General features: G+C 49.8%; 2 protein-coding genes across 7 annotated transcripts in view; one reads left to right on the top strand and one right to left on the bottom strand.

The window, feature by feature from the left end:
* The window catches only part of MYH10 (myosin heavy chain 10), a gene marked incomplete at both ends in the record, with an annotated part of 89,581 nt that extends 83,146 nt beyond the window's left edge, over positions 1-6,435 (top strand). For all 5 annotated transcript variants that reach the window (XM_079544116.1, XM_079544115.1, XM_079544117.1 and 2 more), the window contains 8 exons: positions 458-619; positions 2,016-2,144; positions 3,027-3,115; positions 3,277-3,400; positions 3,495-3,703; positions 4,833-4,941; positions 5,405-5,577; positions 6,291-6,435. In XM_079544116.1, the coding sequence (XP_079400242.1) occupies positions 458-619; positions 2,016-2,144; positions 3,027-3,115; positions 3,277-3,400; positions 3,495-3,703; positions 4,833-4,941; positions 5,405-5,577; positions 6,291-6,435 (1,140 nt within the window). The remainder of the gene's footprint in view (positions 1-457; positions 620-2,015; positions 2,145-3,026; positions 3,116-3,276; positions 3,401-3,494; positions 3,704-4,832; positions 4,942-5,404; positions 5,578-6,290) is intronic.
* Positions 6,436-10,497: 4,062 nt separating this feature from the next.
* NDEL1 (nudE neurodevelopment protein 1 like 1) lies at positions 10,498-24,445 on the bottom strand (the record flags this gene model as incomplete). 2 transcript variants are annotated; one of them, XM_079544167.1, is made up of 8 exons in its annotated part: positions 10,498-10,585; positions 15,756-15,907; positions 17,831-17,922; positions 18,658-18,831; positions 20,304-20,440; positions 21,512-21,660; positions 22,842-22,995; positions 24,360-24,445. In XM_079544167.1, 8 exons carry the CDS (start codon positions 24,443-24,445, stop codon positions 10,498-10,500), a joined length of 1,032 nt encoding a protein of 343 aa, XP_079400293.1. The 2 variants fall into 2 exon arrangements, with proteins under 2 accessions (XP_079400293.1, XP_079400292.1); XM_079544166.1 differs by lacking the exon at positions 10,498-10,585 and adding an exon at positions 13,876-13,972.
* Positions 24,446-25,041: the final 596 nt, after the last annotated feature.

Genomic DNA, 25,041 nt, shown 5'->3' on the forward strand with positions numbered 1-25,041 from the left:
TTGATCTTACTGAATAGCTGAGAATCTCTAATATGTGGATCTTGTAGAAACAAACAGCCTTGGAAGGCTTCTGAAGTTTCACAATGCAAAAATTGTCATTAACTTGCCTAGGATGGGAGCCCTTGATGTTAACATAAGGAGCGAAGTTGGTTTTTATATACAAAAAGAGAAATAACTCATGATCACTAAGTAGCTGAACAGATGAAATGGGAATGCTTCTAACAGTGAGTTATTGTCTGTTTCCTTCTTTGTCAGATCAGAGATCTCTGCTTCCAATTTGTGGATTTGTTTTTTGCCATCTGCAGTGTCTTCCCCTTAGCTCGCATTCTGTAGTCTCTTCCAATCAAGTCACATTCATTCAGTTGTTCAGAGGCCTTTTGGGTTCTCAGACCGTTAGTTGGGACTTGGTGTTGGTTCCACTGCTGGCACAGATCTGCTAAATGCCTTCACCTCACAGGTGCGAGAGCTGGAGGCAGAGCTGGAGGACGAGCGCAAGCAGAGGGCTCTTGCTGTAGCAGCCAAGAAGAAAATGGAGATGGACCTGAAGGACCTGGAGGGTCAGATAGAAGCTGCAAACAAGGCTCGAGATGAAGCCATCAAACAGCTGCGTAAGCTGCAGGTAAGCCCAGCTCGAGCTGTGCTCTGTCCTCTGCTGACAGTCACGTCTGCTGCTTCTCATTGAACACATCTGTAGTCAGGAGGCAGCAGGAGTGTCGAAACTCGACTGCTGGCATGTCAGAGTGTCCAGCCTGAACACAGCATCTCTTCTCATCCTTCTGTTGGTACGGAGTTAAGGCTGCCCCCATGGACTTCTGGCCAGTCGTGGTCTTTTCCTTTGTTTCAACACTTTTCTGAAGGATTTGCTGAATATTGCTTTACAGGGCACATTTTTTAAATTTTCTGTCTTTGAATTTGCTGATTTGGGCTCAGCTGTTCCTGATTGCTGCTTCCTCAAGAACATCTTAAGGCATTGTCAGCCAAAAGCGCTTCAGAGAAAAAGAAGGAGTAACTTCCAGTTGCTTTTAAAAAGCTCCAAGTTGCTCATTCTTCTTCTTTGGCAAGAGATCCCAGTCCTTGCACTGAGGATTTATTTCCCATTCCCAGAAAAATGCTCAACATTTGGTAGAGTTGAGTTTTGCCAAAGATTTCTCAGTGCCGTGGTCCAAAGCTGCAGAAGTGTGAGATCGTGGCAAGGCCACGTAAGGCACACAGCAAATTAAGGTGCCTTTCTGCCCTGTCCTCTCTGTGCCTTGCCAGTCCAACAGAACAGAGACAGCTCTGGGCCAGAGTCCAGGCTGTGGGTGAGGAGGGAAGGCTGAAGCAGGCTGTGCTGGTGCCTGACAGCATCGTGCTCCCCTCCAGAAGGACAGGTCAGGTAGAGATCTTGTTGCTGAGCTCTGTGTGCCTTCATGCAAGCACCCAAAATAAGTATTCTCAGGATTGGAGGCATTCCAAAGATGCAAGTCTAATTTAAATGCAGCTTCTCTCCAGCTTTCATGCTCTTTTAGTATCTTAAGTCAAACTGGTGCAGCTTAACACACACTGAGGTCTTAGCAGTGTGTGTAAGTAGAAGCTAAGCACAAGCTTCTAGCCTGTCTGTACAAAGTGGGTTTGGTACTGCTGCACTGAGATCAGTTTTACTTTGTATAACTGAAATACGCTTTTCCAGTCAAAGTACATAGATTTTTTTTCCCCAAATCACTCCAAAAGCCTTATCTTTTCCACGAGTTCCACAACAAATGTAATTGAACAACTCTTTTGAGTTCTTTTCTCGACAAGAAATATACCAAACAAATTAAGGAAAGCCCTGTAATAGGTATTTGTGATGAGGAATGCATGATGGAGACAAGAAAATGAAGTTAAATTGTAAAAATAATTGAAGGTGCATTGAAATGGAATGAAGTCGCTCTGGGGGAAGGAGGCCTTTCCTCTAAAGGGCCAAAAATGCTCCAGAGCTCCTAATAGATCTCGTGGCTCCCTAATGCAGCGTGGCTGTGGGACTTTTCCAACCACAGGCTCAAATGAAGGACTACCAGCGGGAGCTGGAAGAGGCGCGTGCGTCCAGAGACGAGATCTTTGCTCAGTCCAAGGAGAGTGAAAAGAAACTGAAAGGTCTGGAAGCAGAAATACTTCAGCTCCAGGAGGTGAGAGTGAACTTCACCACACTTATTTTCCTTGGTAGAGTAAGGAGAAGGTTGGGCAGTAGGAGTGAAAATCTGTCCTACTGTGTTGAGCAGAAATGGGAGCCAGGAGAGCTTTCTCTTCCCACCCCATCACCCTGCTTCCTTCAGCAGCTCTCTGGTGAGCTCAGGCTTCAGTGGAATCATTCCAGCTGAATCCTTTACTTCTCTGTCTGAGCTGCATGACAGCTTATGAGATACGAGGCCTCACTGAACTTGCAGGGAGGTTCAGGAGTCTCTGCGAGTTGTGGTGCACACTGTCAGTACTGACACTGGGGATTGGAAATGCAGAAAGGCCAGGAATCCCACCATCCCACCTCAGTGCACCACTGAAGTCTGCTGACTTTCTGCCACGTAATACAGCTTCAGATGTGAAATTCAGTGCTGTTTGTTCTACTGTGCTGAAGCACCACAGTCTGTTTTCTTTTCTTGCATTGGTGCTGTGTACTCTGGAGGTGTAAGAAACTCAGCTTGCTTAACGTAGTGTCCGTTTTACATTGAGCATGTAGCACACTGTGATCAGTCCAACAGTGTCTGTTCGTTTTCTTACTGCTTACAGCTTCAGTGTTGCTGTTGTTCGTGTGTTTTAGAGGCTGTGGATGCCCCATCCCTGCAGGCATTCAAGGCCAGGCTGGATGTGGCTCTGGGCAGCCTGGGCTGCTGGTTGGCGACCTGCACACAGCAGGGGGTTGGATGAGCACTGTGCTCCTTTGCAACCCAGGCCATTCTACGGTTCTGTGATTGCAGCAATATTACCTTTCAAGCATCTCCCAGAAGCATCTCCAAGGACAAACTGTTTCCAGGCCTTCTGAGATCCATAACACGTCTCTTCTGAAACCTTTGCAGGAGTTTGCAGCATCTGAACGAGCCCGCCGTCACGCTGAGCAGGAAAGGGACGAGCTGGCTGACGAGATCGCAAACAGCGCTTCAGGAAAGTGAGTCTCAGGCGTATCAGCGTCTGAAGGGCTTCAGGCAGCAGCAGCTGCGGTTCTCAAAAGCCTGATGGCAAATTCTGTGTTCATTCGTCTTCGTGAATGCCAAGCGACCGGCTGTGCATCGCACTGAACGTGTGCTGAGCCCAGTGCTTCTCTCCTAGGTCAGCGCTGCTGGATGAGAAGCGCCGGCTGGAGGCTCGCATTGCACAGCTGGAGGAGGAGCTGGAAGAAGAGCAGAGCAACATGGAGCTTCTCAACGAGCGGTTCCGGAAAACCACGCTGCAGGTGAGTTGTTGGCGGTTGCTGTCAGGACAGCTCGTGCTTGGGTCGAGTGGAGGCTGTGCATGGCTCCAAATGATCCGTTCCCCTCCTCTGAAAGGTTGACACGCTGAATTCTGAGCTGGCCGGGGAGCGCAGCGCCGCGCAGAAGAGCGAAAATGCACGGCAGCAGCTGGAGAGGCAGAACAAGGAGCTGAAAGCCAAGCTGCAGGAGCTGGAGGGATCGGTGAAGTCAAAGTTCAAGGCAACGATTTCTACTCTAGAGGCCAAGATTGCTCAGCTAGAAGAACAGCTTGAGCAGGAAGCAAAGTAAGGAAAAATGTGTGTGCTGTCAGTAGAGTGTCTGAGACATCCGTGCCTTGAGGTACTGTGGGGCTGAGGTGTGAGCTCACAGCTCCAGCACAGCTAGTAGGTTTTAGTATTTAGAAACCTGTTGGAAGGACTGACTTGAATCAGATGCACTGGGGCTGAAAGTTTCAGTGTGTGCTCCTTAACTGAAACTGCTGATGTATTTCTTGAAGTTAACAAGTGATTGTGGTTGGTGGCCCTGCATGTGGCAGGGAGTTGGAGATTCATGACCCTTGAGGTCCCTTCCAACCCTGGCCATTCTGTGATTCTGTGACTGTGTGGACTGGCAGTCCCAGAAACCACAGCTGCTTTAGTAGGAGCTTCTTAAGACCAAACATCTCCTTCAGACACTGGTCTCTATGGGTTAGGCTTTAAAGGGAAGGAGGGCCACAGGGATGCAGAAGGACCTGGAGCTTCTCTCCTGTGAGGAAGGGCTTAAAGCTGTGACTGCAGAGCCTGGAGGAGGACTGGGGACGCCATCTCTGTAAACACATCCATCAGAGAGGTGCAGAGAATGGAGCCTGGCTCTTGTCAGTGGTGCCCGGGAACAGGACAGAAGGCAGTGGGCAGGAGCTGGAATACAGAGGGTTCCACCTGAGCATCAGGGAGCACTTTTTGACTGGGGGTGACAGAGCACTGGCATGGGTTGTGGAGAGATTGTGGGGTCTCTTCCTTGGAGGCATTCAAAAGCTGCTGGGTATGGAAAAGCAGCTCTGATGGCCCTGTTGGAGCAGATGGCCTACAGGGGTCACTCCTCACCTCAGACATTCTTTGAAGTAAATCTTGTGCTCTGGACAAGTCGTCTTTCTCCAGGCTGCTGCTTTCCATCTCAGTCCTCCAACTTCTTTTTTCCCTGCCTTGTCTTAGGAAGATTGAAAGTGGGCTGTCTTATCCCCACCTTCATTCCTCTTGGGCTTTTGGCTCAGGACCATGACATTGCTTAGCACTGCTCTGTTGAATCTTGCTGTGTAGAAGCACATCCCTGTGCCTCCTTTCAGCCCTCTGACAGTACTTGTGCTGCTCAGTGCTCGTACTGCATGCTTCTAAAGCTGGTGCTCACAGCCTCCACGTGGCTTCTGATCCTTTCCAGGGAAAGAGCAGCTGCAAACAAACTGGTGCGACGCACAGAGAAGAAATTAAAAGAAGTCTTCATGCAGGTGGAGGATGAGCGCCGACACGCAGACCAATACAAGGAGCAGGTGGGTGGAGTGGCTTAGCTTGTGCTTGGGAAAGATGGGAAAAAGCCTGCTTTGAGTGGAAAGGCATCGTTAAGAAGCTTTTTAATGAAGACATGAGGGAATCCCAGTCTCGATAGGTGAACTGGCAGAGCGGTTCCTTGCCTGCTCCCTGTGATAGCCCTGCTGTGCCCCTGCAGCTCAGCTGAGAGCCGTCAGGGCAGCGTGAGGACGATGCAAAGGCTGTTCTCTGCTTGATGCTTGCAGGAGGGGCGGCCCCATCACATCACATCACATGTGACGATGTGTTATGCACATCTCTGAGACCCAGGAGTTGTGGGCTGTTCCCAGGAATCCAGATGGGAGTCTGCACTGAGGCTCCGTCTCCAGCAGGGGTGGTTGGGGCGCTGGAGAACCTCTCTGCCTTTCCACGCTGCAGGGCTGCAGCTGCTGAGTTTGATCCTGACAACTTGATTTTGTGTTTTAGATGGAAAAAGCAAATGCCAGGATGAAGCAGCTGAAGCGTCAGCTGGAGGAGGCTGAGGAGGAAGCCACACGTGCAAATGCTTCCCGACGTAAACTGCAGCGTGAGCTGGACGATGCCACAGAGGCTAACGAGGGCCTGAGCAGGGAGGTCAGCACCCTGAAAAACAGGTTAAGGTACGTGGTGCAGGAGTTGGCAGGGCTTCATCTGGGTGCCCTCTGACCGTGTTTGTAATGCTGCGTCCTTGGGGACCGCTCAGCTGTGGAGCTGTGGAAGCAGAGCTGTTGCTGTTAGGGGTTGGGCTGCACTGGAGTCTGCTGGGAGCTGATGCCTGAGCCTGGTGTGATGGTTGAGGCAGCTGCTGGCTGTGAAGATGTTCCTGATGGCTCTTGAGCCAGAACTCTTCGGAGCGTATATCCTGGGTTGGCTGGGGCCGGTGCCTGAGTCCAGCAGCAGGAGGCGACATGGCTCAGTTACGCTCTTCTAGTGGCAAGCACTGATTGTGTTGTTCCCAGCCGACTCCAGGGGAGCTTTTCACACCTGGATTGCAAAGCTCTGCTCTCAGCATTTGTATCCAGTACTGAGCGGGGCTGGAGGAGGGGAGGCTGCAGGAGGAAAGCCATCCCGGGCTGCTGCAGGGCCAGCAGTGGCAGGAGGGGTGCAGTGCAGCGCTTCCTAAGCAAGCTGCTTTTGAAGAACCCACCCTGCTCAGTGCGTGGTGTGAAATAAGCAGAGCAGCAGAACGTCTGTGGGCGTCCTGTGATGGGAGCAGTGCTTCCAACGCTCCTCCTGGGAACCTGGGGCAGCGCTGTGCCCCTGCAGCTCAGCTGGGAGCCGTCAGGGCAGCGTGAGGACGATGCAAGGGCTGTTCTCTGCTTGATGCTTGCAGGAGGGGCGGCCCCATCACCTTTTCCTCCAGCCGATCCGGCAGGCGCCAGCTGCACATCGAAGGGGCCTCCCTGGAGCTCTCGGACGACGACGCGGAGAGCAAAGGCAGCGACGTGAACGAGGCGCAGCCGAGCCCTGCTGAGTAGAGCCCCGCACACCGTTTGCATGCAGAGACCTTTACACCACAGTGGGCAGAGCGAGGAGGACTTTCCTGACCACCAGGCTGCCTTGTGGCCCTAAATCTGCCTTACAAAATGTCGGCATGCTACAAGGTTACTTACCGTAGGTCAACTATGTCTTAAGGCTCTCCAGCCTCACCATACTGTACCCCGCTTCAGATATAGGTACAACTGCTTTTTTTTTTACATATAGTAACAAAACGGGATCGTCTCTGTTCAGTGCATCTATTTTCCAGACACTCATTGTAAAGCCATTTTATAAAGCATCATGTGAAGGATGAAACTTTCTGTATCGGTTAAAAAAACCCCACGAAACTTCATTCCCAGAGGGTAGGTGGTTGGGACGGCCCCATTGGCATGGCTCAGCATGCTTTGTACAGACAACATCCTTCCATTTCTTCTGTGCTCGGGCAGCCCTGGCTGCGCTGAGCCCCTCGGATCGTTGAAGACCAAACCGCACCCGCATCTTTTTTTCTCCTAACTGTTGTGATCGGCACACAATCAGGGAGTGAACTGTGAAGAGCCTCGGGAAGCGTTAGAGGGAAGCGTAGGGATGAGTGAGTAGTGTCCATTTTTTAACCCTCAGAACCATTTTGGAGTGTTCTCAGCACCTGCTTCATCCATTAGTGTCATGCAGTACAGGCAAACCGCGTCACCGTTCCTCTCTGTACAGTACTTTGCAGCTGTAGCATCCTGCTCTTCCATGCCCACCAGCTCTGTATATATACACTAAGGCTAGTACAGTGTGAACACCAGTGGAAAACAAGCATCCAGCACAGGCGCAGTAATTTATGAACTTCAGGACGGTGCCACGGCCGCGCTGCCAGCGCTGCACAGAGGGTGTTGCCTGCCTGCAGTTAACAAGCCAGTGGATGTGAATCCTTCTTTCGTTGTTGTTGCTGTTGTTTTTTACTTTGAGCAGTATTACAGCGAGTAGTTAGCGTTCTTTTTGTTTAAATAGCTGAAAAACTGACATTACAGAAAGTGCCTTAGACACTACAGTACTAAGACAATGTTACATATATAATTTGCCTATATAACGATGATTTAATGTATTAATTTTGACTGTGCTTCATATCATGTACCTCTCTAGTCCAAGTGGTATTATGGATATTAGTGACGATGAATCAGTGTTAATAGGAACCTTCCTCTGCCACGCGCCCAACAAACAGATACGGATTTCCTTTTTTTGGTTAAAAGCTTTAACATCTGTCGCAAAGGTTGTGTTGTGTGTTTGGGTATTTTTAATCAAACTGGCTGTTGACCACCAGGCATCTGACTGCAAATATCTTGTTTTCTTGTATACCCATATTTCTAGACAATGATTTTTGTAAGACAATAAATTTATTCATTATAGCTGTGGCCGCCTGCTCTGTTTACTTACAGGAAGAGCTATTTCTTGAGGCTGGCATAGACCTTAATAAATGAGAATATGGCTGGAAGCCTCCCTTCTTAGTGTTTTGGTTTTCTGTTTTGCTCTCTTCTACCTCAGTACAGCGTGAAGTGTTGGGGGAGTGCAGCTCTGGATCACAAAGGGATCTCAATGCCTCCAAACGCTTCCCGTCCTCTGAGCTCCAGTTCTGTAGCTGTCAGGTCTGACCTCTCCTGGGAGCAGGGAGAGCTGCGCCTGTTGCCTCCGCAGCCAGGACTGGCAGCAGGGGGGGGTGGCAGAGCTGGGAGCTCAGTGCTGCAGCTGGGAGCCGTGGGAGCTGCACTGATGGGCCGCAACCAAGCGTGGGCTGTGAGCGTCGCATTGGGCCGGGCTGCTGCTTCTGTCCACGTGGTGCCCTGCTGCCAGCTCCTGCCCTGCTCCTCACGGGCTGCTCTCAGCTGTGCTGCTGCTCCTCCTGCTGCAAAGGAAGAAGCCTCACCGCCCTGTGATCACAGTGCTGCAGAGGTGGTGCTGTGCCCCACGTGTCACAGCCTGTGCTCCCATCTCCCTGTGGTACTGTGGCCACTCAGGCTCTGTGCAAGAGCAGGTTATTGCTGGTAAGGCATTTTCCAACTGACCGCAATGAAGGCAGCCCTGCCCACATGGTGTCCCCTCTCCTCCTGCCCAGCACTTCTCCCCCAGGACGGAGCTGCCATGGATGCAGGCATGGATGCAGGATGCACTCCTCTGCCCTGACACCAGCTGCCAACGAGGCATTTCCACGGGCTGCCACTGCAGGGCAGCAGCAGGAAGGCTGTGCTGTGATCTTGAGTCAGGAGTGGGATGGAGGCCATGAGTACCTGGGGAAGCACAGGGCTCTGCTGCTGGGGGCAGCGCTGGAGCAGGCACAGCTCTGGGGGGGTGCGTGGGGTCCTGGCAGCCCAGCCAGCGCTGCCCCTCATTGCCTGCAGCTGGATACCTCCACCAGGAGCCCAAGCAGATTCCTGCCCCACAGCACAGGGAGCAGAGGTGCGCTCAGCCCCGCTGGCTCCGTGCACCAACAGTTGTGTGCAGTGCCAAGCTAAGGGGCAGGAGCTGCACAGAAGAGCAGTGCCTCCCACCCTGCCCTCCGGCTCAGCCAAAAACACTGCAGGACAAACACAGCCACCGCTGCCTCTTCTGCAAAATCCACCCATTCCACATTAAAAGAACTTTATTTTGGGAATATTACTCTCAGGTTTTGGTTGTTGTTTTTTTGTCTTTAAACCACATTATGCTGTGTGCCCACGGTGTTATGGTACACTGTCCTACTGAAACATGCCATATAGACTTTGAATAAATAAAGCTACAAAGCCCAAGTTAAGTTATGTACAAAGATCTTAGGCAAAGATAATATGTTTACAAACCTATGTACAATAAAACAAATGTAAACAGTCAAATGCAGCAGAGGATGCACAGGAAAAGAGGACCATAGGGGCCCTAAGGGCAAAGGGGGAAACGCTCCCACCTCTGTTCTGCTGGGGCCGATGGTTTCTCTCAGCGCTTGTAAATAAACCAATGTACAGCTGCAGAGCCAAGGAACGCGATGGACCAAACTGGGAAGGTTTTTTTTTTCCTCAGACCCCCCTGGGGTTCGTTGGTTCACATCAAAATCCACCGACTCTGAGGCACAGCGACAGAGAACTCGCACAAATACATCGCCTGAAAGACCCACAAGGAACACAGTCGCCCAAAACTGTCACAGAAGCCTGCAGGTGACACTGAAATCCCGTCCTATATTACAGAGCTGAACAGGGGGCCGAGGGATACAGGGTGCTGGGAGGAGGCAGTTCGTGGGCACTGCAGTCCATGGGCTGAGCGGCCTCCTAAAGAGCTGATGTCTGGCTGGGGGGGCAGAAGTGCCACAAAGGAGGGCAGAGTGCTGGGATGGTTCAGGCACATGGGAAAAAGCTTGCTGCAGGCCCCGTGCCACGGGAGGAGGCTCCAGCCAAGCTCAGCCCAGAGCTGCTAAGGGCACTGGTGCTAAATGATGTGTGCTGGGCCTTCCTCAGCAAAGCCCCACACCAGCACCAGCTCTACCTCCATCTGCTGGGCTGGGGAAGGGCCTTATGGACACAGCCAGCTGCTCACCTGTCCAGCAGTGATTTCTATGCTGCATTCACTCACATCCCCAGAGCTCACTGCCAGCCTCCACTCCTGCTCCCAGCCTCGCTCAGTGTGTCTTGAGAGGTTTGAGCCCCATGGGGAAGGACAGCAGCTGGTTGGCTCAAACAGCAGGATGTGAGATCAGGCAGGGAGAGGCGTAGCCTTCAAGAAAAGCGGCAAATGTTTTTGTCACACCAAACCTAACTGAGAAAAGAGATGCAGTGACAGGTCGAGCAGCACCTGGCTGAGGTTCTGCATCCCCTGCAACAGAGCACTATGTGTCAGCTTGTGCAACACGTGGTACGGGGCCGCAGGGCACACCCACTACAGTTAACTCTATTAACAGGACACGAAAGGCTGCAAGCATGGGCTCTCCTCCAGCAGCACGGGCACTGCTGCATGCCATGGTGCAGGTCCTGTTCCTGCGGGGCAGGGAGGGGGAGGAAACCAAAGCACTTCTCTTGTTGGGCCGAGAAAAGCGTCCGCGAGTCCAAGCACAGCCTGGCGCCGACTCATACGCTCAGGGGGAGCATGCCAGGTGCTGAGGAAGGTCTGGAGGCTCCCAGTCCCGGGGTCCCTTGATCAAAGCCGTTTACTGCCCTGAGAAGCAACAAGAGACAGGGAGGTCAGTACCAGCCCACCCTGGGGCTGAGCCCAGCCCCTCCATCCCAGACCTCCCTGCTGCACACACACCCAGGGGCAGCGCTGTGCTGACTGCACAGGGGCCACGCAGAGGATGAGGGGCGACGGCCTCAGGGGTGGCACAGCCACAGGCAGCTCAGCTGCCCCCCAGGCCCGTTCCCCACGTCCTTCCCTCCTGCCCAGCAGCAGCTGCTCCCAGCCTGCGGGCTACGGGCAGCCCTCAGGGCACAGCCGGGCAGGGCTAGCTCCCCTCCAGCCCAACTGGAGGCTCAACACAGGCTGATCCCAGCACAGTGGAGGCATCCATCCGTCCACCTGCACACGCTCACACAGCTGCAGTGCAACCACGCAATGGAGAATGGGCTCAGTGAGAACAGGCAGCACACAGTAAAGCACAGCGGAGCTGGGGCTGTAGAAGGGCTCCGGGGCCTCCAGGCCTCCCCCACCCCTCCCTGCTGAGCCCCCGAACCCACAGCCTCCACCCAGCTGCAAACCACAAGCTCACCCCTTCCCACAGCTGCTCTCAGCTGCGAGGCACACAGCCCAGGGAGCAGCACGTGTGTGTGACAGCCTTCCGCAGCCTCCACCCTGTTTGGGTTTTGATCTCCTCAATTCGGCTCTGCACACAGCACCTAAGCTCGCCGTCCACTGCTTGCCGTCAGCCCAGCCTTGATGAGGAGATGCAGTTACCCCTCAACAGCACAGCACACCCACCCGACTGCTGCCCCCGTGCTCCCTGTGCCCAGCAATTACAGCGCTGATCCACAGGAGCAGATGAAGAACCTGAATGCCTGCTAGCAAGGTTGGCTTCCCATGGTAATGCTGCTGCAGAGCCCTCCCCGCCTCCAGCAGAGCCTGTCGCACCCCACACGGGGCTGTGGGGGGGAAACCTTTGCCTCCTTTCCTGTTAAGGCTGAAATTTCAACTGACTGAGACACGACCTGCAATGTGTTTCAGAGGCAGGTGCCTCCATGCAGCAAAAAAATGCTGGAAGAGTCCTTAGAGCAGATGCACTTTGCTATTTCCACGTGAATGAAGGGGCAGGAAGCCGACCTGGTCCCAGCATGACTCTGCAAATGACTTATCAGGGAGAGAGCAGCTCTGCCAAGCAGCGCAGGGGAGAACGAAAAAATAAATGGGATTAAAAAGCAGTGGTTTGCTTCCTTTGGGAGAGAAAAGAGACATTCGAGGCAGGAATGGCAGAGTTTCACCTTTAAGGGATGCAACTCCTTTCAGCTCCTGCTCCAAGGCCCATTCAGCAGCACGGGTGCCCTTTTCACATCCCAGAGAAACATAACCAAGGCCAGAGGCCATGAAGCAGTCAGGCCCTCCTCACAGATGCCACACAGACGTGGCAGGGCCCAGACTGAGCTGGGGAGACACCAACAGCTTCATGAAGCCCGGGACAAAAAGGAGAAGGAGCCATTGCTGAGCGGGGTGCAGCAGGGCAGGGGACACACACTGCACACTGCTGGCCTCACCCTTGGTGCAGAAACGAAGATGAAGCAGCAGCTCTGATTTACAGAGAGCTCTCTCTATGGTGAGTCCATCAGGGCCGGCGCCTCAGACTGATCCCAAGCCAACAGTCCCTGCTGGAAACATTCCCCCCTGCAGCAGCTCCTGCTGGGTGTTTCTGACTGCTGTCCTGACCACGGCACACACTTTGTGCCCATTTCCAGCTGCTCTCCGTCCTGTGATTGCTCCAGCTGGATCTTTACTCGTTAATCTGTATTTCAAGCTGTATTTCATCCTTAGCACAAAGCCTCTGAGGATCTCTTAACTCTAAGCATCAAACAGAACCTCAACAGAACACTGTCCTGGAGCCCAATAACCCAGCCTGGCCCCCACTGCACACACAGCAGGGAAGGGCCATCCCTGCTCCCTCCAAGGCAGGCCAACACCCAGCACAGTGCTGAGGAAGAAACAAGGCAGAGGACACACTGACTTCAGGATTAGCTGGGGTAAGAGCAGCAATGCTTCACCCCATATCTCTGTCACATCCGACTCCATCAGAAACATGCATATATTTGAAGAGTTATTAAACCAAGAAAGCAAGCAGCACTCAACCTTACAGCTGGAACTGGTCACAGCACCAGAGAAACTTATCTAAAGCAAAGAGAAAGAAAGATTATAGCCTCAGGCCTCAATCATTGCCTATTAGTTTGTAGTGCTACGAGAACTACCTCATGCAGTTAGCATATCCACCAACTCTGCACCTCCAAGCACCGCAGTTAAAATGCATGCAGCTTATCATTGCAAATGAATTCATTTACCCATGACCAAGGTGGGGAATATCACCTTTTCACGCCTAGTGGAGAAAAAGTGAAACAGTTTATGCACACAGTGAAGACATTCTTGGGCATAACCCTGAGTTAAGCCACAGGGAAAAGGGTTTGACTGAACCCCACCTGGCTGCTGATCCCTGAGCTCTGCACAAGGATGCTCTGCAGGGCAGACAGGGATCCTAGGTGCAGTGACTGCCACCACAGCTGCTCGCATGGTGGCACTGCCAGCAGCGTGCAAGCAGAGGCACTTCTCACTTTTAAACACAGCCCAGCAGATTCACAGGACTTGCCTCAGAACAAACAGCAACTGCAATGCTCTGATGCTCAAAGATAAGAAGAGGACTGAGGGAATTGTGAGCAAGGAGCTCATGCCCCAAGGAACAAACAGCTCATCTTGGCTCGCTGCAGTCCCAGCTCAGCTGTCGTTGTGCCTCTGCGGCACCCATCAAGGTCAGAGGCATTTTATTCCCCAAGTGGATCGCAGTCCCTAACAGCTAACAACAATTCTAACTGCAAAGGAACAAATTTCCATCACAGAACACCCCTCAGGTGCTGCTCTGTAGGCCTGGGGGTGCACACAGAGCCACCACGTTTCTAAAGGAACCAGTCTGCAGGAAAGTGATCTTATACCAGACTTGGTAGAGCACAAAATAAAAACAAAACCCAACACAGCATATAATTCCTGACCCTTCCAATTCTTCTGCAAAGCTCGCGTGCAAGCCCAGCTGTTTTTCAAACCTCCCCTCAAACGATTCTGAGGTAACTGCTCCTCACTTCCTGGCTTCCACACCTGCTTCAGCTGCCCGCCTAGCTCTGCTCAGCAAGCACAGAGCAGGAGTTTGATGAGACACGGAGGCTCAAACACTTTTAGCAACAAAAAGGCAGAGAAAGGAAAGCAAATGGAACCGTAATGACATGGCTGGATTACCTCTGGCACAATCCCACCACCCAACAACTGGCCGTTCATAAGGCAGCGGCTGCAGACTGGACCGGGTCTAGGAGCGCGGGTGGCTGTTTCAGGCTCCAGCGACAGTTTGGGGCAGGGAAGAGAGAACAGGGGCTGGAGAGAAAGGAGAAGAGGGGAGAAGAAAGGGCAAAACCTCGGCTCAGCCAACCGCTGTGATGCACTCAGGTCTGGTGGCAGGGCTCTGCTCTGCCCTCACGCACAGCGAGGCAGGGTTACGTGTGTGTGCAGCACGGCGCTGCACCCGGCCCTGGGCCACGAGGAAGGCAGAGCAGGGCAGCTGTGAGGTGTGAGCTGCTGATCCCACGGCCTGCAGCACATCTGTGTTCAGAGGGGAGGGATGGGACTGCGTAAGGATCTCTAAGAACGTGCAGGTAAAATGGTCACCTCCATCACTTCCCCAGTCTGTTAGCATCCTTCAAGTCTGCTGAGGAAGTGCACTATCAAAGGGACACATGTCTAAGCCTTTTTCAGCTACAGCCTGCCCTGAACTGCAGGCAGCCAGCCCAGATAGCAAGGGTGATGACAATCAGAAGGTAATTAGAAGCGACTCCCATCCCACGCAGCGATCAGCTAATTACCATACCACAGTTCACTGTAGCCATGCTGCCTCCCAAGAACACTTCTAATGTCTCCCCAGCACTGCTCTGACAGCCTGCACATGAAATGGAGCCCACGGTGCCACCACCACTGCTGTGGTGATGCACAGACCCTGGTCAGCCTCCCAGTACGCAGCCAACCTCACAGTCTGCCCCATTTGCACGTGATGCTGACCTTGCTAAGTATGTGAGCACTCCCTTTTCCAAAAGCAAGAAACACCAGTAGCTCTGAAAGCTCTTCTTCTTGCCAGTTTCTAAGATGTAACATACCCTGCTACCCACATAGCAACATGATTCAGCTCCCACAAGGAGGATTCCAGAAACCCATCCTGTCTGCTTCTGTGTGGCACTCTTTAAGTTGTTTAAAGCTCCCAATAAATGCTGTTTAGAGGATGTGCTGAATATCAGCGTTAAAACTGCTCTGGCTTGAAGTCTAATAGGGAAGACTATCACCAGCAGAGAGCACAGAGGGTGTTTTGCACAGTGCCATTGAGCACAGGTTTCCCTATTGCTGGGTAACACAGGAGGAGAGCCTGGCTGTGCACCCTGCTCCTCAGGGCTGCTCATGCAACCACAGGGCCCTGAGCTACAAAGGACTGTGGGAAAATCCTCCTGCTGAACCACTTCCCCATACCAGAGAGGAAGCTCCAACTATGAGCAAGTCACAGGGTGGTTTTTCCTGCAAATGCTGCCTCCAACACTACGGCTGACACACAACAGGACGGCACAGGACAGCTGTCCCTTCTATCAGCAAGGATTTCACAGTTAGTAACGTGCTTTTTCACTGATAGCAGGGAGGAGAAGAGCAAAAAGGGAACCACTCTCCAAGGAAGCAGTGCTGCCCACTTACTGCTCTTACTAAGGGAACCTGCAGCTCTGCAGTTCAGGCACTCCCCACACACAAGCACTCCAACAGCTGTGGCAGCCCCACCACTGCCTGCTTGAGATCCTTGTGAAGGGCACAATCACTGCACCAGAAGGTTTACGCAGCCACCAAGAGCTGGGGCATCAGAGGGCAGCGCAGGCAGTGACAACCCACCAGCTAAGACGTCAAAAACTTGCTTTTCTTTTTGCTTCACAGTGGAAGCAAAGGCCTCCAGTGGAACAAAGTGAAGCAAATTTGCCTGCAGTGGAACGCTGCTCCTCTGTCCCCTGGAGAACCTGGCTGCACAGATTTGTCTTACTGGACAAAAGCTAAAAACAAGCCAAGGAAAACTTCTGCTTCACACAGCATCCTGAAACATCCACCCCCCTCAGTGTACAAACACATGCTGGCTTACCCTTTGTCGAAGAAAGAAGTATGCCCTGCATGAGGGAACTTGGTGCCATTGCTGCTCATCGCGCTGCTGTTAGCGGTCCCTGAAATGTAGGATTTCCGTGATGCCTGGTCCTTTGCAAAATTCCTGCAAGCAGCTAACTTGGATTCTAAGGCCTGTGAAAGGAAAAGAGAGGTGGGGGGAGGGAGAAGAGGGATTACTTTTTTTTTTTTTTTTTAAGAGAAAATATTTTGCTGCTCAAGTTCAGGCTTTAGCATGACCAGAAATCAGTATGGTTAGAACCCCACTGTGACCATCTTAGGCAAAAAATGAGCTAAATGGGAACAGAGCTGCTGTTTTCTCCAGTCAGAAGCACGTAATGAGATGCTGATGCAGACTGCCAGGTGCAGTCCTCCTCCTCCTCCTCCTCCTCCTCCTCCTCAGACTTTACAAGAAATCAACTCTCATTTAGGTACCTGAAGCACGGAAGTCAGATGCTGGAGGTGGTAACTGAAAGCTCCTGTTCCAGAGTTAGAGTGATGCTAGTGTAAGCTGACCAAAAAACTCAAGGAGAAAAGCAGAATCCTCCAATTTCAGGAGGCGCAGCATATTTGTAAAGTTGCATTTTTCCCCAGGAAAGTATCTTTCTGGTATTTCCTAATCACTGCCTGCAAAACTTCACCAGTTTCTTTATCCTCCCTGCTAAGCTTCAGAAGAGGTGCTACAGACCCCCCATAAGAGGGAAACAAAGGCAGCTAAGCCTATCTCCAGGGGTTCTACCCCACCTCTACCACATCCAAGCAAGTCTGACAAGTTCTTTTCCTCCTATACAAGGTAGCAGACTTGCCTCATCCACTGACTCCTAGCAGGGAGGGCACCAAAACTGAGCTGTCCATGTAGCTCGCTGTCTCACATGCCAGCAAGAAAGCTGAGGGGAACATCTTGGAGAGAAAGGGAGCCCCAGGCACAGGATGAGGCACCCAATGGGTAAGCCAACCCACAGAAACCCTGCACATCCTATAATTATTACTAAGTAAATGCATCAGCTGGAATTTTGTATTGCTGGCTGTGTGTGTTTAAGAATAGGCTGGGAAAGAAGCACGCTTATTTGGCATTTCCTGTCCTCGCAGAGTAATCACATGGGATGTCATTAAGCTCCCTAAATCCCCTACAGACTCTTACTCACAATGATCCCATTTTAAACATGCCACTCTGGAACCCTGAGCCGTCCTGCTGCCCTTTCAACCCAGGCTTGATGAGCTCACAAGCTCTAAATACAAGCAATGATCTGATTTTTAATGTCAGATTTGGCTAAAACAACCATATTCATGTCAGCTATTTCTGTTCTTAGTGCAAACCACAAGGGACAGAGGAAAGCCAGCCCTGGAGGCTAGACACCAAGGCTGCCATGCTTCCACTCGAAACACTGCCCAAGGAGGCAAGCAAACAAGCTTCTCACCACTCACAAGTCGTGTCTTCATTCAGCTGGAAAGCCTGGCATCCTAAGCAACACCACAACAGATGTCAAAAGCACTTCTTTCCTGCTCACAGTTGTAATCCCTTTAGAGGCTCGCATTTCACTTCCCAATCAGCTACAGATGGGAACACTCGGCTTTCTCCCGATTTATTCTTTCACTTTCTTACCAAAGGGCTTTTATTTTTTATAACCTATTCATTTAAGTTCTCAGTAACTTCTGCAGATCTCCTCAGAGCCTCCATCTGCTATCAGCTCACCTCCCATGAATAACACAATTGTGCAGTGGGTCCTAAGGCTGAGGTTCAGCTGAGTCCTGCTTTCACATGAAACATGAACAAGCATCTGCTAAAGCCCAGCCTCCGTGCACCAAGAAAGTCTTTACTCCAAAAACGGATTTTCTCTCTAAAAGCTGGCATCAGATCCTTAGCAACCCGCTCCATAAATCAAGATAATTAAAAAACAAGCGTTGTCACATCCCAAACACTAAGTGTGGACAGTTTAAGAGAGACACCTTAGAAACTCCAGCACTAATTCAGCATGAGCCAAGGCCTCTTCATCCCCCATGTGGATGAACTCTCAGGGAAGGCACAGACCTGGGGACAGTTCAGTACGCAGCACTCACCCCAACTTTCCGTAAGAGATCCCCCACGATGTTGAGTGCAGATATTCTAGCTGAAGGAGTAAGAGGGCTTGTACCAAATCCATTTGGTATAGCTGCAAACAAACACACTTCATTATATATGTGCCACTCCTCCACTATTTCATTTTTAAATAACTCCTGTAAGGAGGTAAATCTTAGATCTGACTGCAGACTCTTTGTACAAACAGTAACACAGGCTATAGATCACTAGCCACAGAGAAAAAGCTTAATTCTTGCCCACTCCCCTCCTGCCCATTAGATACACACACACAGAGTTCACGCACTCTCCATCTGCATGGCTGCTGCCTGCAATCCATCTAATCCAACCAGAGCTTTCTCTGGAGTCTACTTTGATTTAAAATAAATTGTTTTAATCCTCGTTATTGACCTGAGCCTTCCAGATGGAAGAGGACTAGGCTAATATCCCACTGCCTGACAGCACAGCACCCCACAAGCACACGCTAACAAAGACAGCACAGCACTGCTACCCACCATTTACCCACCAGGGAACTTCAGCTGAAATGTTACTCACTGCATTTCCCTGCGACGCCAAATATATTCTACTGCAGAGCACGATCCTCACCCCTACAAAGCAGTAGCTAAACTTCTCCCTTTCTTTCCCACAGTATTAACTAATTACACTTATTAAATAGGTCTGACACAGCTCCGGTATTTCAGCACACGTTATGTAGGGATTCACACGTATCTGCGTTCACTTTAAGTTTACTAACAAGGGTCTTGTCTGAAGTTATTTTTCGACAAGCAGAACGCACTCCCACCCAATCAGGCACAGTTTCCAGGAATTATACCTTTGGGGGAAGGAAAACTATTTTCAGATCCTTTTCCAACAGGCGTAGCTGGCAAGGAGAGAGATGCCTGGACAGCTGAATCCATCTTCTCACAGTCCAGAGTTGGAGAGCTGGGCGCAGACTTGCGGGTGACTTCCTGCTGCCTTTCCCGTACTGCCAGCTCCTGCCGCAGGTCTGAGCACGCAGACAAAACACACAGCATGTCAGTGGCAGATTTCTCCAGCATTCCACAGAACAACAGAATTCTTGCAGAGAATACTCTGCAGTAATCAGTGAGTCACTGTCGCTGCCTCCCTCCAGCAGCAAAGCCCTCCATCTCAAATAAGGCAGAGCTCAAAAGGCAGCCACACAGTGCTGGCCCTGAGAGCTGCGTGCACCCAGAGCGCAAGGCTGGTGACCTGGCCTCACATTCCTCCCCGCTTGTAGTTTGAGTTCCATGGAAAGCAGGCTGCAGAAGAACACAGCCACTCACAAATGCCTGCTAACTGCACTCAGCTGGGAGGCCAGGGAAACAGACTGATGACCTGATCTTGTGTTTCTAATTCCCAACGCTGCCCTTCCAGTTTAATCATCTGCTGCACTGCACAATAGCCATCGGGAAGGGGTTGTGTCTGCTGTTTCTTGATTCATCAAGATGAGAACAAGCAGACTAAAGAGGTTCATAGCCCAAATGACAGAGGAAGAAAAGGGAAATTAGGAAACCAGTATTTTATTCCCACTATCTCTCTGGACTGCTCTGTATCACCACCTTGCTGCCTCCCATTCCACACAGATTTGCTATAAAGAACATCCAGCACAATTCAGCAATGGATCTGTGAAGTCTCAAGCAGGGCCCAGAGGCAAATCACTAATACATTACATGGTTGGGTTTTTTCATTTGTGTTTGTTTGCTTTTCAGGCACAGCCTAAAAAGATCCTTTTTAGGTCCTTGCATTCACTGAGAAATTGCTTCCAAAGAAATAGTGTGGAAAGAATGCTGAAAAACACTGATGTCTAACCTGCAGTGATGGCATGCTAACGCTGCTCCATCAGAGCAATCATGTTCCCCAACCACTAAAATAGAAATAAAGTTTCCCCCACGTTCTCAACATGAAACCTCTCAGGGAATTCCCAGCTCTTACAGCTCTGAGGATTATCTGAAGCATCTCTGATGCCACGGCTCTAACCACAGTCTTTATTGCCATATCTTAAAGAAGCCATGCAACTTCCATCAGGTTCAGAAGGTAACAGCAGGCAGCATTTTTAGAGATAGTTATTTACCATTTGGCATGCATTTCCCTGTCACTTCCTGTATTTTCCCTGTGCCTTGTGGCACAAAGCCACAGAGAGAAAACTTCTGGAACACAGTTTTCAGCTCTATTAAATCCATGGAAAGCAGTATGTTTTTACTCAGCTTGGTTAAAAACCCTGAAAGAATCTGACACTAATTTTACCCAACGTGAGGAATTCTTTCCTCTTAGATTCAGTGGACACACAAAGAACAGAGAACATACTGTTTATTAGCAGGTAAATTCCAACGCTTATATTACACATCCAGTTTCAATCTCATTAAGTGAAGCTTTCCATAAACATGAGCTTTGGTTGCTTCACGTCTCTGTTAGTAAGCCAGCAATGTACAAAGACAGAACTAATCAAGCAAGCCATACCTCTGGCTTCATCCTTTAATCTCTGTACAGAAACTAGCAGTGACTCCTTGTCATCCAGTTCACTTTCTAGAAACGCGTTTCTCTCTATCGCCTGGTTCAGCCTTTGCTCAAAGTCTTCCAATGAAACTATTGTTGCCCTAGAAACAAAATCCAGAATATTAGATTCTTCAGCTCAGCTAACTTAAAAGTGTATTCAAATACATAATAGAGGAAAAATGCTAGCAGGACCTACATTCAAGATAGTTACTTGAAAGCTATGAAAATGCTTCTTAGGAAGGACTAGAGCTCCAAAGAAGAGAGAGAGATGAAAAGAACATGATAGCATCTAGCTCTCCAAGATGTGCCAAAGAGATGGGGCAGAGCCAGCCTGGCACAGCGAGCTCCATTTTTCCCAAGTCATTCTCCAAAGTCATGTATTTCGTGTGTCAGCTCTGGAGAAACAGGCAGCAGCTCACAGAAAGAAGGGCACTGGGATACTTGTCCCGTGATATCAGTGAGACAACTTATGTGTGTCAAAAGTTAGTCATGAGGTTAAGAGTGCTGTGGAAACGAGGCCTCAGTTCTCAGATCTTACTGCCAAATAGCCAGAGGCTCATTCCTGGTCCCACTGAATCAATGGCAAAATTCCCATTCAGCAGAGCGGAAGCACGATCGACTCCAAAAACGGGCGTCTCCTGCAGCAGCCTGCTCATTTTCTGCACTTACACAGACCACATCTGCTCCCCACCGTCATTAAGCTGTTATGCAAGGAAAGAGGAGACTCCTTTGGCGTGTTTAATTTAAAAGGGACCAAGTAAAGCACCAGCTTCCTACTTCAAAGGGGCTTTGAGCTACAAGGATCACAAACGTAAGAGTCACTGGGCTGGCAGTATCAAAATTAGAGCACTGGCCTCGCTTGCACAGCTCATTGCTCACAAGAACACAAAGCACCTCAGGTCCCCCCCTAAGCTTTTCTTCTGTAACTCAAAACTACCAGCTGATGGAGGTGAACTCCAAGGGTAAGTTGCACTTTACAAAGAATCAAGTGACTTAGGATTTTTTTTAACTATTTTTTTAATTATTTTTACATGTGCATTTTTGTTCTCCTCCCCCACTCCCCCATTAAAGGAATAATAAAATGGTGAATCTGAATAATAAAATGATGAATCTGAATAACACAGACAAGATCCAGTGAATATTTAAGGAAATAAGAGTTTTGCAGCCTTCACCTCTTTGCACGCTCCAAGTCATCGTTGGCCTGCTCCAGCTCCCTGACATACTTATGAAGCTGATCTTTAATGGCCCGGGTCTGGCTCAGGTCATCCTCTAACAACGACACCTGCTTGTAGCTCTGTGCATACTGGTGCTCCAGTTTCTCCTGAAAGAGAGAGGCGTAGAGAGGGAAGTATCAGCAGCATCCACGAAGCAGCACGCTAACTGCGGTCTGCACATCTGGGCCTGCAAGGCAAAAACTGTACAGGGAGGGGGAACTCAGAACATCAGCAAGGAACAAAGGATACGATTACACACGCTGCCCTGTGCACTGACTGCTCGTAACGACACAGCTGGCTGTTCAGCTGCTCTAGAAAACCAGAGAGAAATCAAACTGCACAGCCTCCCCTTCAGTGCCTCCCTCCCCTTACAACGGCCACACTGTCACAAGAACTCATCTGACATCTCCGTTGCTGAAAATCAGAGCCACTGCAATCTGTTACTGGACGTCTCCGAGTTCACAAACTTATCTTTGAAAGACTGGAAGATGAATTCCAAAACATGCTCTCACCTGCTCTAAGGGTACAGACAGGGGCTTATGGAAAAACTGCTGACCTTAAAAGAATAGGTACCAGCCTTACAGACATAACTAGGACTGGATATGTGAACAAGAAATTCTCAAAATATTACTTCTATTGGGTAAGATCCCAACGCTTGCTTTCATAAAATAATCCAAGATCACCAGAACAAGTACTTTTCAGGACCCCAAAAGAGGCAAGAACTCCTTAATGGACAGATACTAACTAAAATTCCCTTTCTGTACACACATAGATCTTTATGCAGTCCCTGTCCCCACAGATATGGCTATCAAGAAAAAATTAGGAGAATCCCCCCAAAAGATGTCACCAATCACCCACTGTCACATTTCAGTAGGGTGCCAAAAGACTAAGGAGAAATTCTGGGGAAAAAAAAAAAAAGAAAAAATAAGTCCAGAAAGAGGACGAAATCATGGTCTGACAAAACAAACTTGTGTTGTCCTCCCTGTTGCTATGTGATGCTGCCTGTGTACACAACAAAGCACCACTTGGCGAAGCCTAAAGATTTCAAACAAATGAGCACAAACTCAATGACAAGTGTTTAATGACGTGAACAAGAAAAAGTCCTTGAGAAATTTCTCTGGTGTGCTGCTGGCCTTATTTGGAGTACATGCCATGCTCAAGAGTAGAGCTTAAGCAGATGATTCCTTTACATCTTTTAGATCTCCAGTGACCCAGAACAGAACAGAACAGACAGCCTGAAATGATACCCACGACATATCTGAAGGAAGAAGTTACAGATGAGACCTACCTTCAATGTTTCCACTTCATATTTCAGCCTTTGGTTATCTGCTTGTAAATCTCTATTCCTCTGCTCAGCCTGCACTAGCTGCGCTTCCAACTCAGCTTCTAGTTCCCTGCTTCCCTCCTGAAATTCAGCCAGTTCTTCACGAGCTTCCTGGAAGCTGGAAGGAGATTTCATCAGTTCAAAATGCAGCATCTCTCAAGCACAAAGTTCACTGCTCTTCAGAAATAATTAGATGAAAAGGCAACAAGAGTTTTAAAGTGCTTAACCACAGACCTCTGCAGGGAAAATAAAAAATGGGGGAAACAGAGCAATTGCATTGTTTACCTGCTAATGGAAATTCACCCCTTTATACCAAATAACTCCATTAAATGCACATGCAAATACAACCTATAGCAAGGCTATTTCCAGGATTCCTGCTAGTCTGTACCCCACCAGACTTCACTCTAGCAGACTTAGAGTCACGACATAAAGCTTTTAACCTGCTTCAGGCAAAAACCAGCACAGAACAATCAATGCATCACTACCTGCAAATAGAAGCGTGCTGGAAAGCATTCAGGTTTGAATCTCAGGGTTGCTAAGTGCTTTGGTAGGAAGCCAGCACCTACCCTCCTTACACCACTGCAAGGTATTAAATGACTTGTAGCAGCAACTCCACATATTTCACTAATTACATTTTCATCTTTACCATATGTAGCAGCTCTTTGCAACCGGCAGAGTTGGCTTTAGGAACCTACATCTCGATTGGCACCAGTGAGACCTTCCTGACAGACTTTCTTCACTCAGCTCAAGGATCTCAAATGCCCACACCCTGCCCCCTACACCCAGAAGACAGACCCAAACAAAAAACAGCTTGCACACTGGGCTCCTTAGGCTGGCTTTGCTTCTATTGCACACCAGTAACACAGAGTGCAAGAAAAGCTTTCTGAAATGTACGAGCTGGAAGCCTCCAGTGCTGACTCCCCTCCCCCACAACAAACAAACAAACAAAAATCAACAACCACCACGAACCACAAGCAGCACTGAAGACAACAAGCTCTCTTGCAACTTTTTGTAACCAAAAAGCCTTCTGCTCCCCTTAAAAGACAGAGGCAAACACAGGCAGGACTAAGAGGTATAACAAACACGCTTCAATATATTGCAGCCAGCTACCAAATCAGAAACTTCTCAGACCGAGTGCAAGAAGCCCAGGGGAACAGTAATGATGCCAGGCAAGCCCACAGGCAGTCTTCTTACTGCAAAACAGCAAGCTACTACTTAAGACAGCATTTTAATTATACAAAGATGCATATTATCATAAAAGGGCTCTTCTCCTGCTCTAACTTGCTCAGTCTTGAGTTCACGGCATGGTAACACAGGGAACAAAATACTTAGCCTCCACAAGGCTGGATTTAAAAGCTGCACCTAAACTGGAAATGCAGAGAGTCATTTTAATACATTTTGGTAAAGTCTCACAGAGAAACAGACTAAGCCACATCCTCAGTCACCAAGAACCAAATCCACTCTGAAAATATACAACAGTACCTTTGTTTGTACTTCAAGGAAAGCTCTTTCCAATAGGCAGTTTCCTCCTTTGGACTTGAGAAGGTCGGAATTTCCTCACTGTCCATGTTCAATATGACCTGTAGGATGCACACATAAGAAAACAATTTTAGTATGATGAGGCAGTCAGAGCAAACCCCCCCACTGCTGCTGTACTTCAATGCTGTGCCCTGCAGACTTGAGACTGTCCTGTGAGTGTTAATGATCCCTAACAGCCACCTCTGAGCAAAGACCAGCCACAACAAGTAACGCCATGCTCTGCAACCTCTGGAAATGCTCACGCAGCCTGAAACAAAACCAGAAATCTGGGCTGTATCCTTTACTGACCACTGAAGCAGCAGTTAATGCCACTGGCACATTTTGGACCACCACTGGTAAGAATTTATAGCTATCACAGTTTCCACTTTGATTTGTAAAAGGCTCTTCCTACAGTGCACACTGCAACACTGTCTGCCATGACTGCACAGAGAGCTCCCCACACACCAGGCCTCAGACATGGCTGAAGATGATGATGAGAACAAAGCAATGGTACTGGACCTGCACGCACTGCAGTACCCGGGGATGAACTCAGCCAGGCCCAGCTCCCAGCCCCAGGCAGCACTGTGTCATTTTCAAGCTCCCCCCAACCTTCTTGCTCACAGGCAGCCATATTTTTTTTTTTCTT

The sequence above is a fragment of the Tetrao urogallus genome (genome assembly GCF_951394365.1).
Source record: "Tetrao urogallus genome assembly, chromosome: 18".
NCBI classification, from domain to species: Eukaryota; Metazoa; Chordata; class Aves; order Galliformes; family Phasianidae; genus Tetrao; species Tetrao urogallus.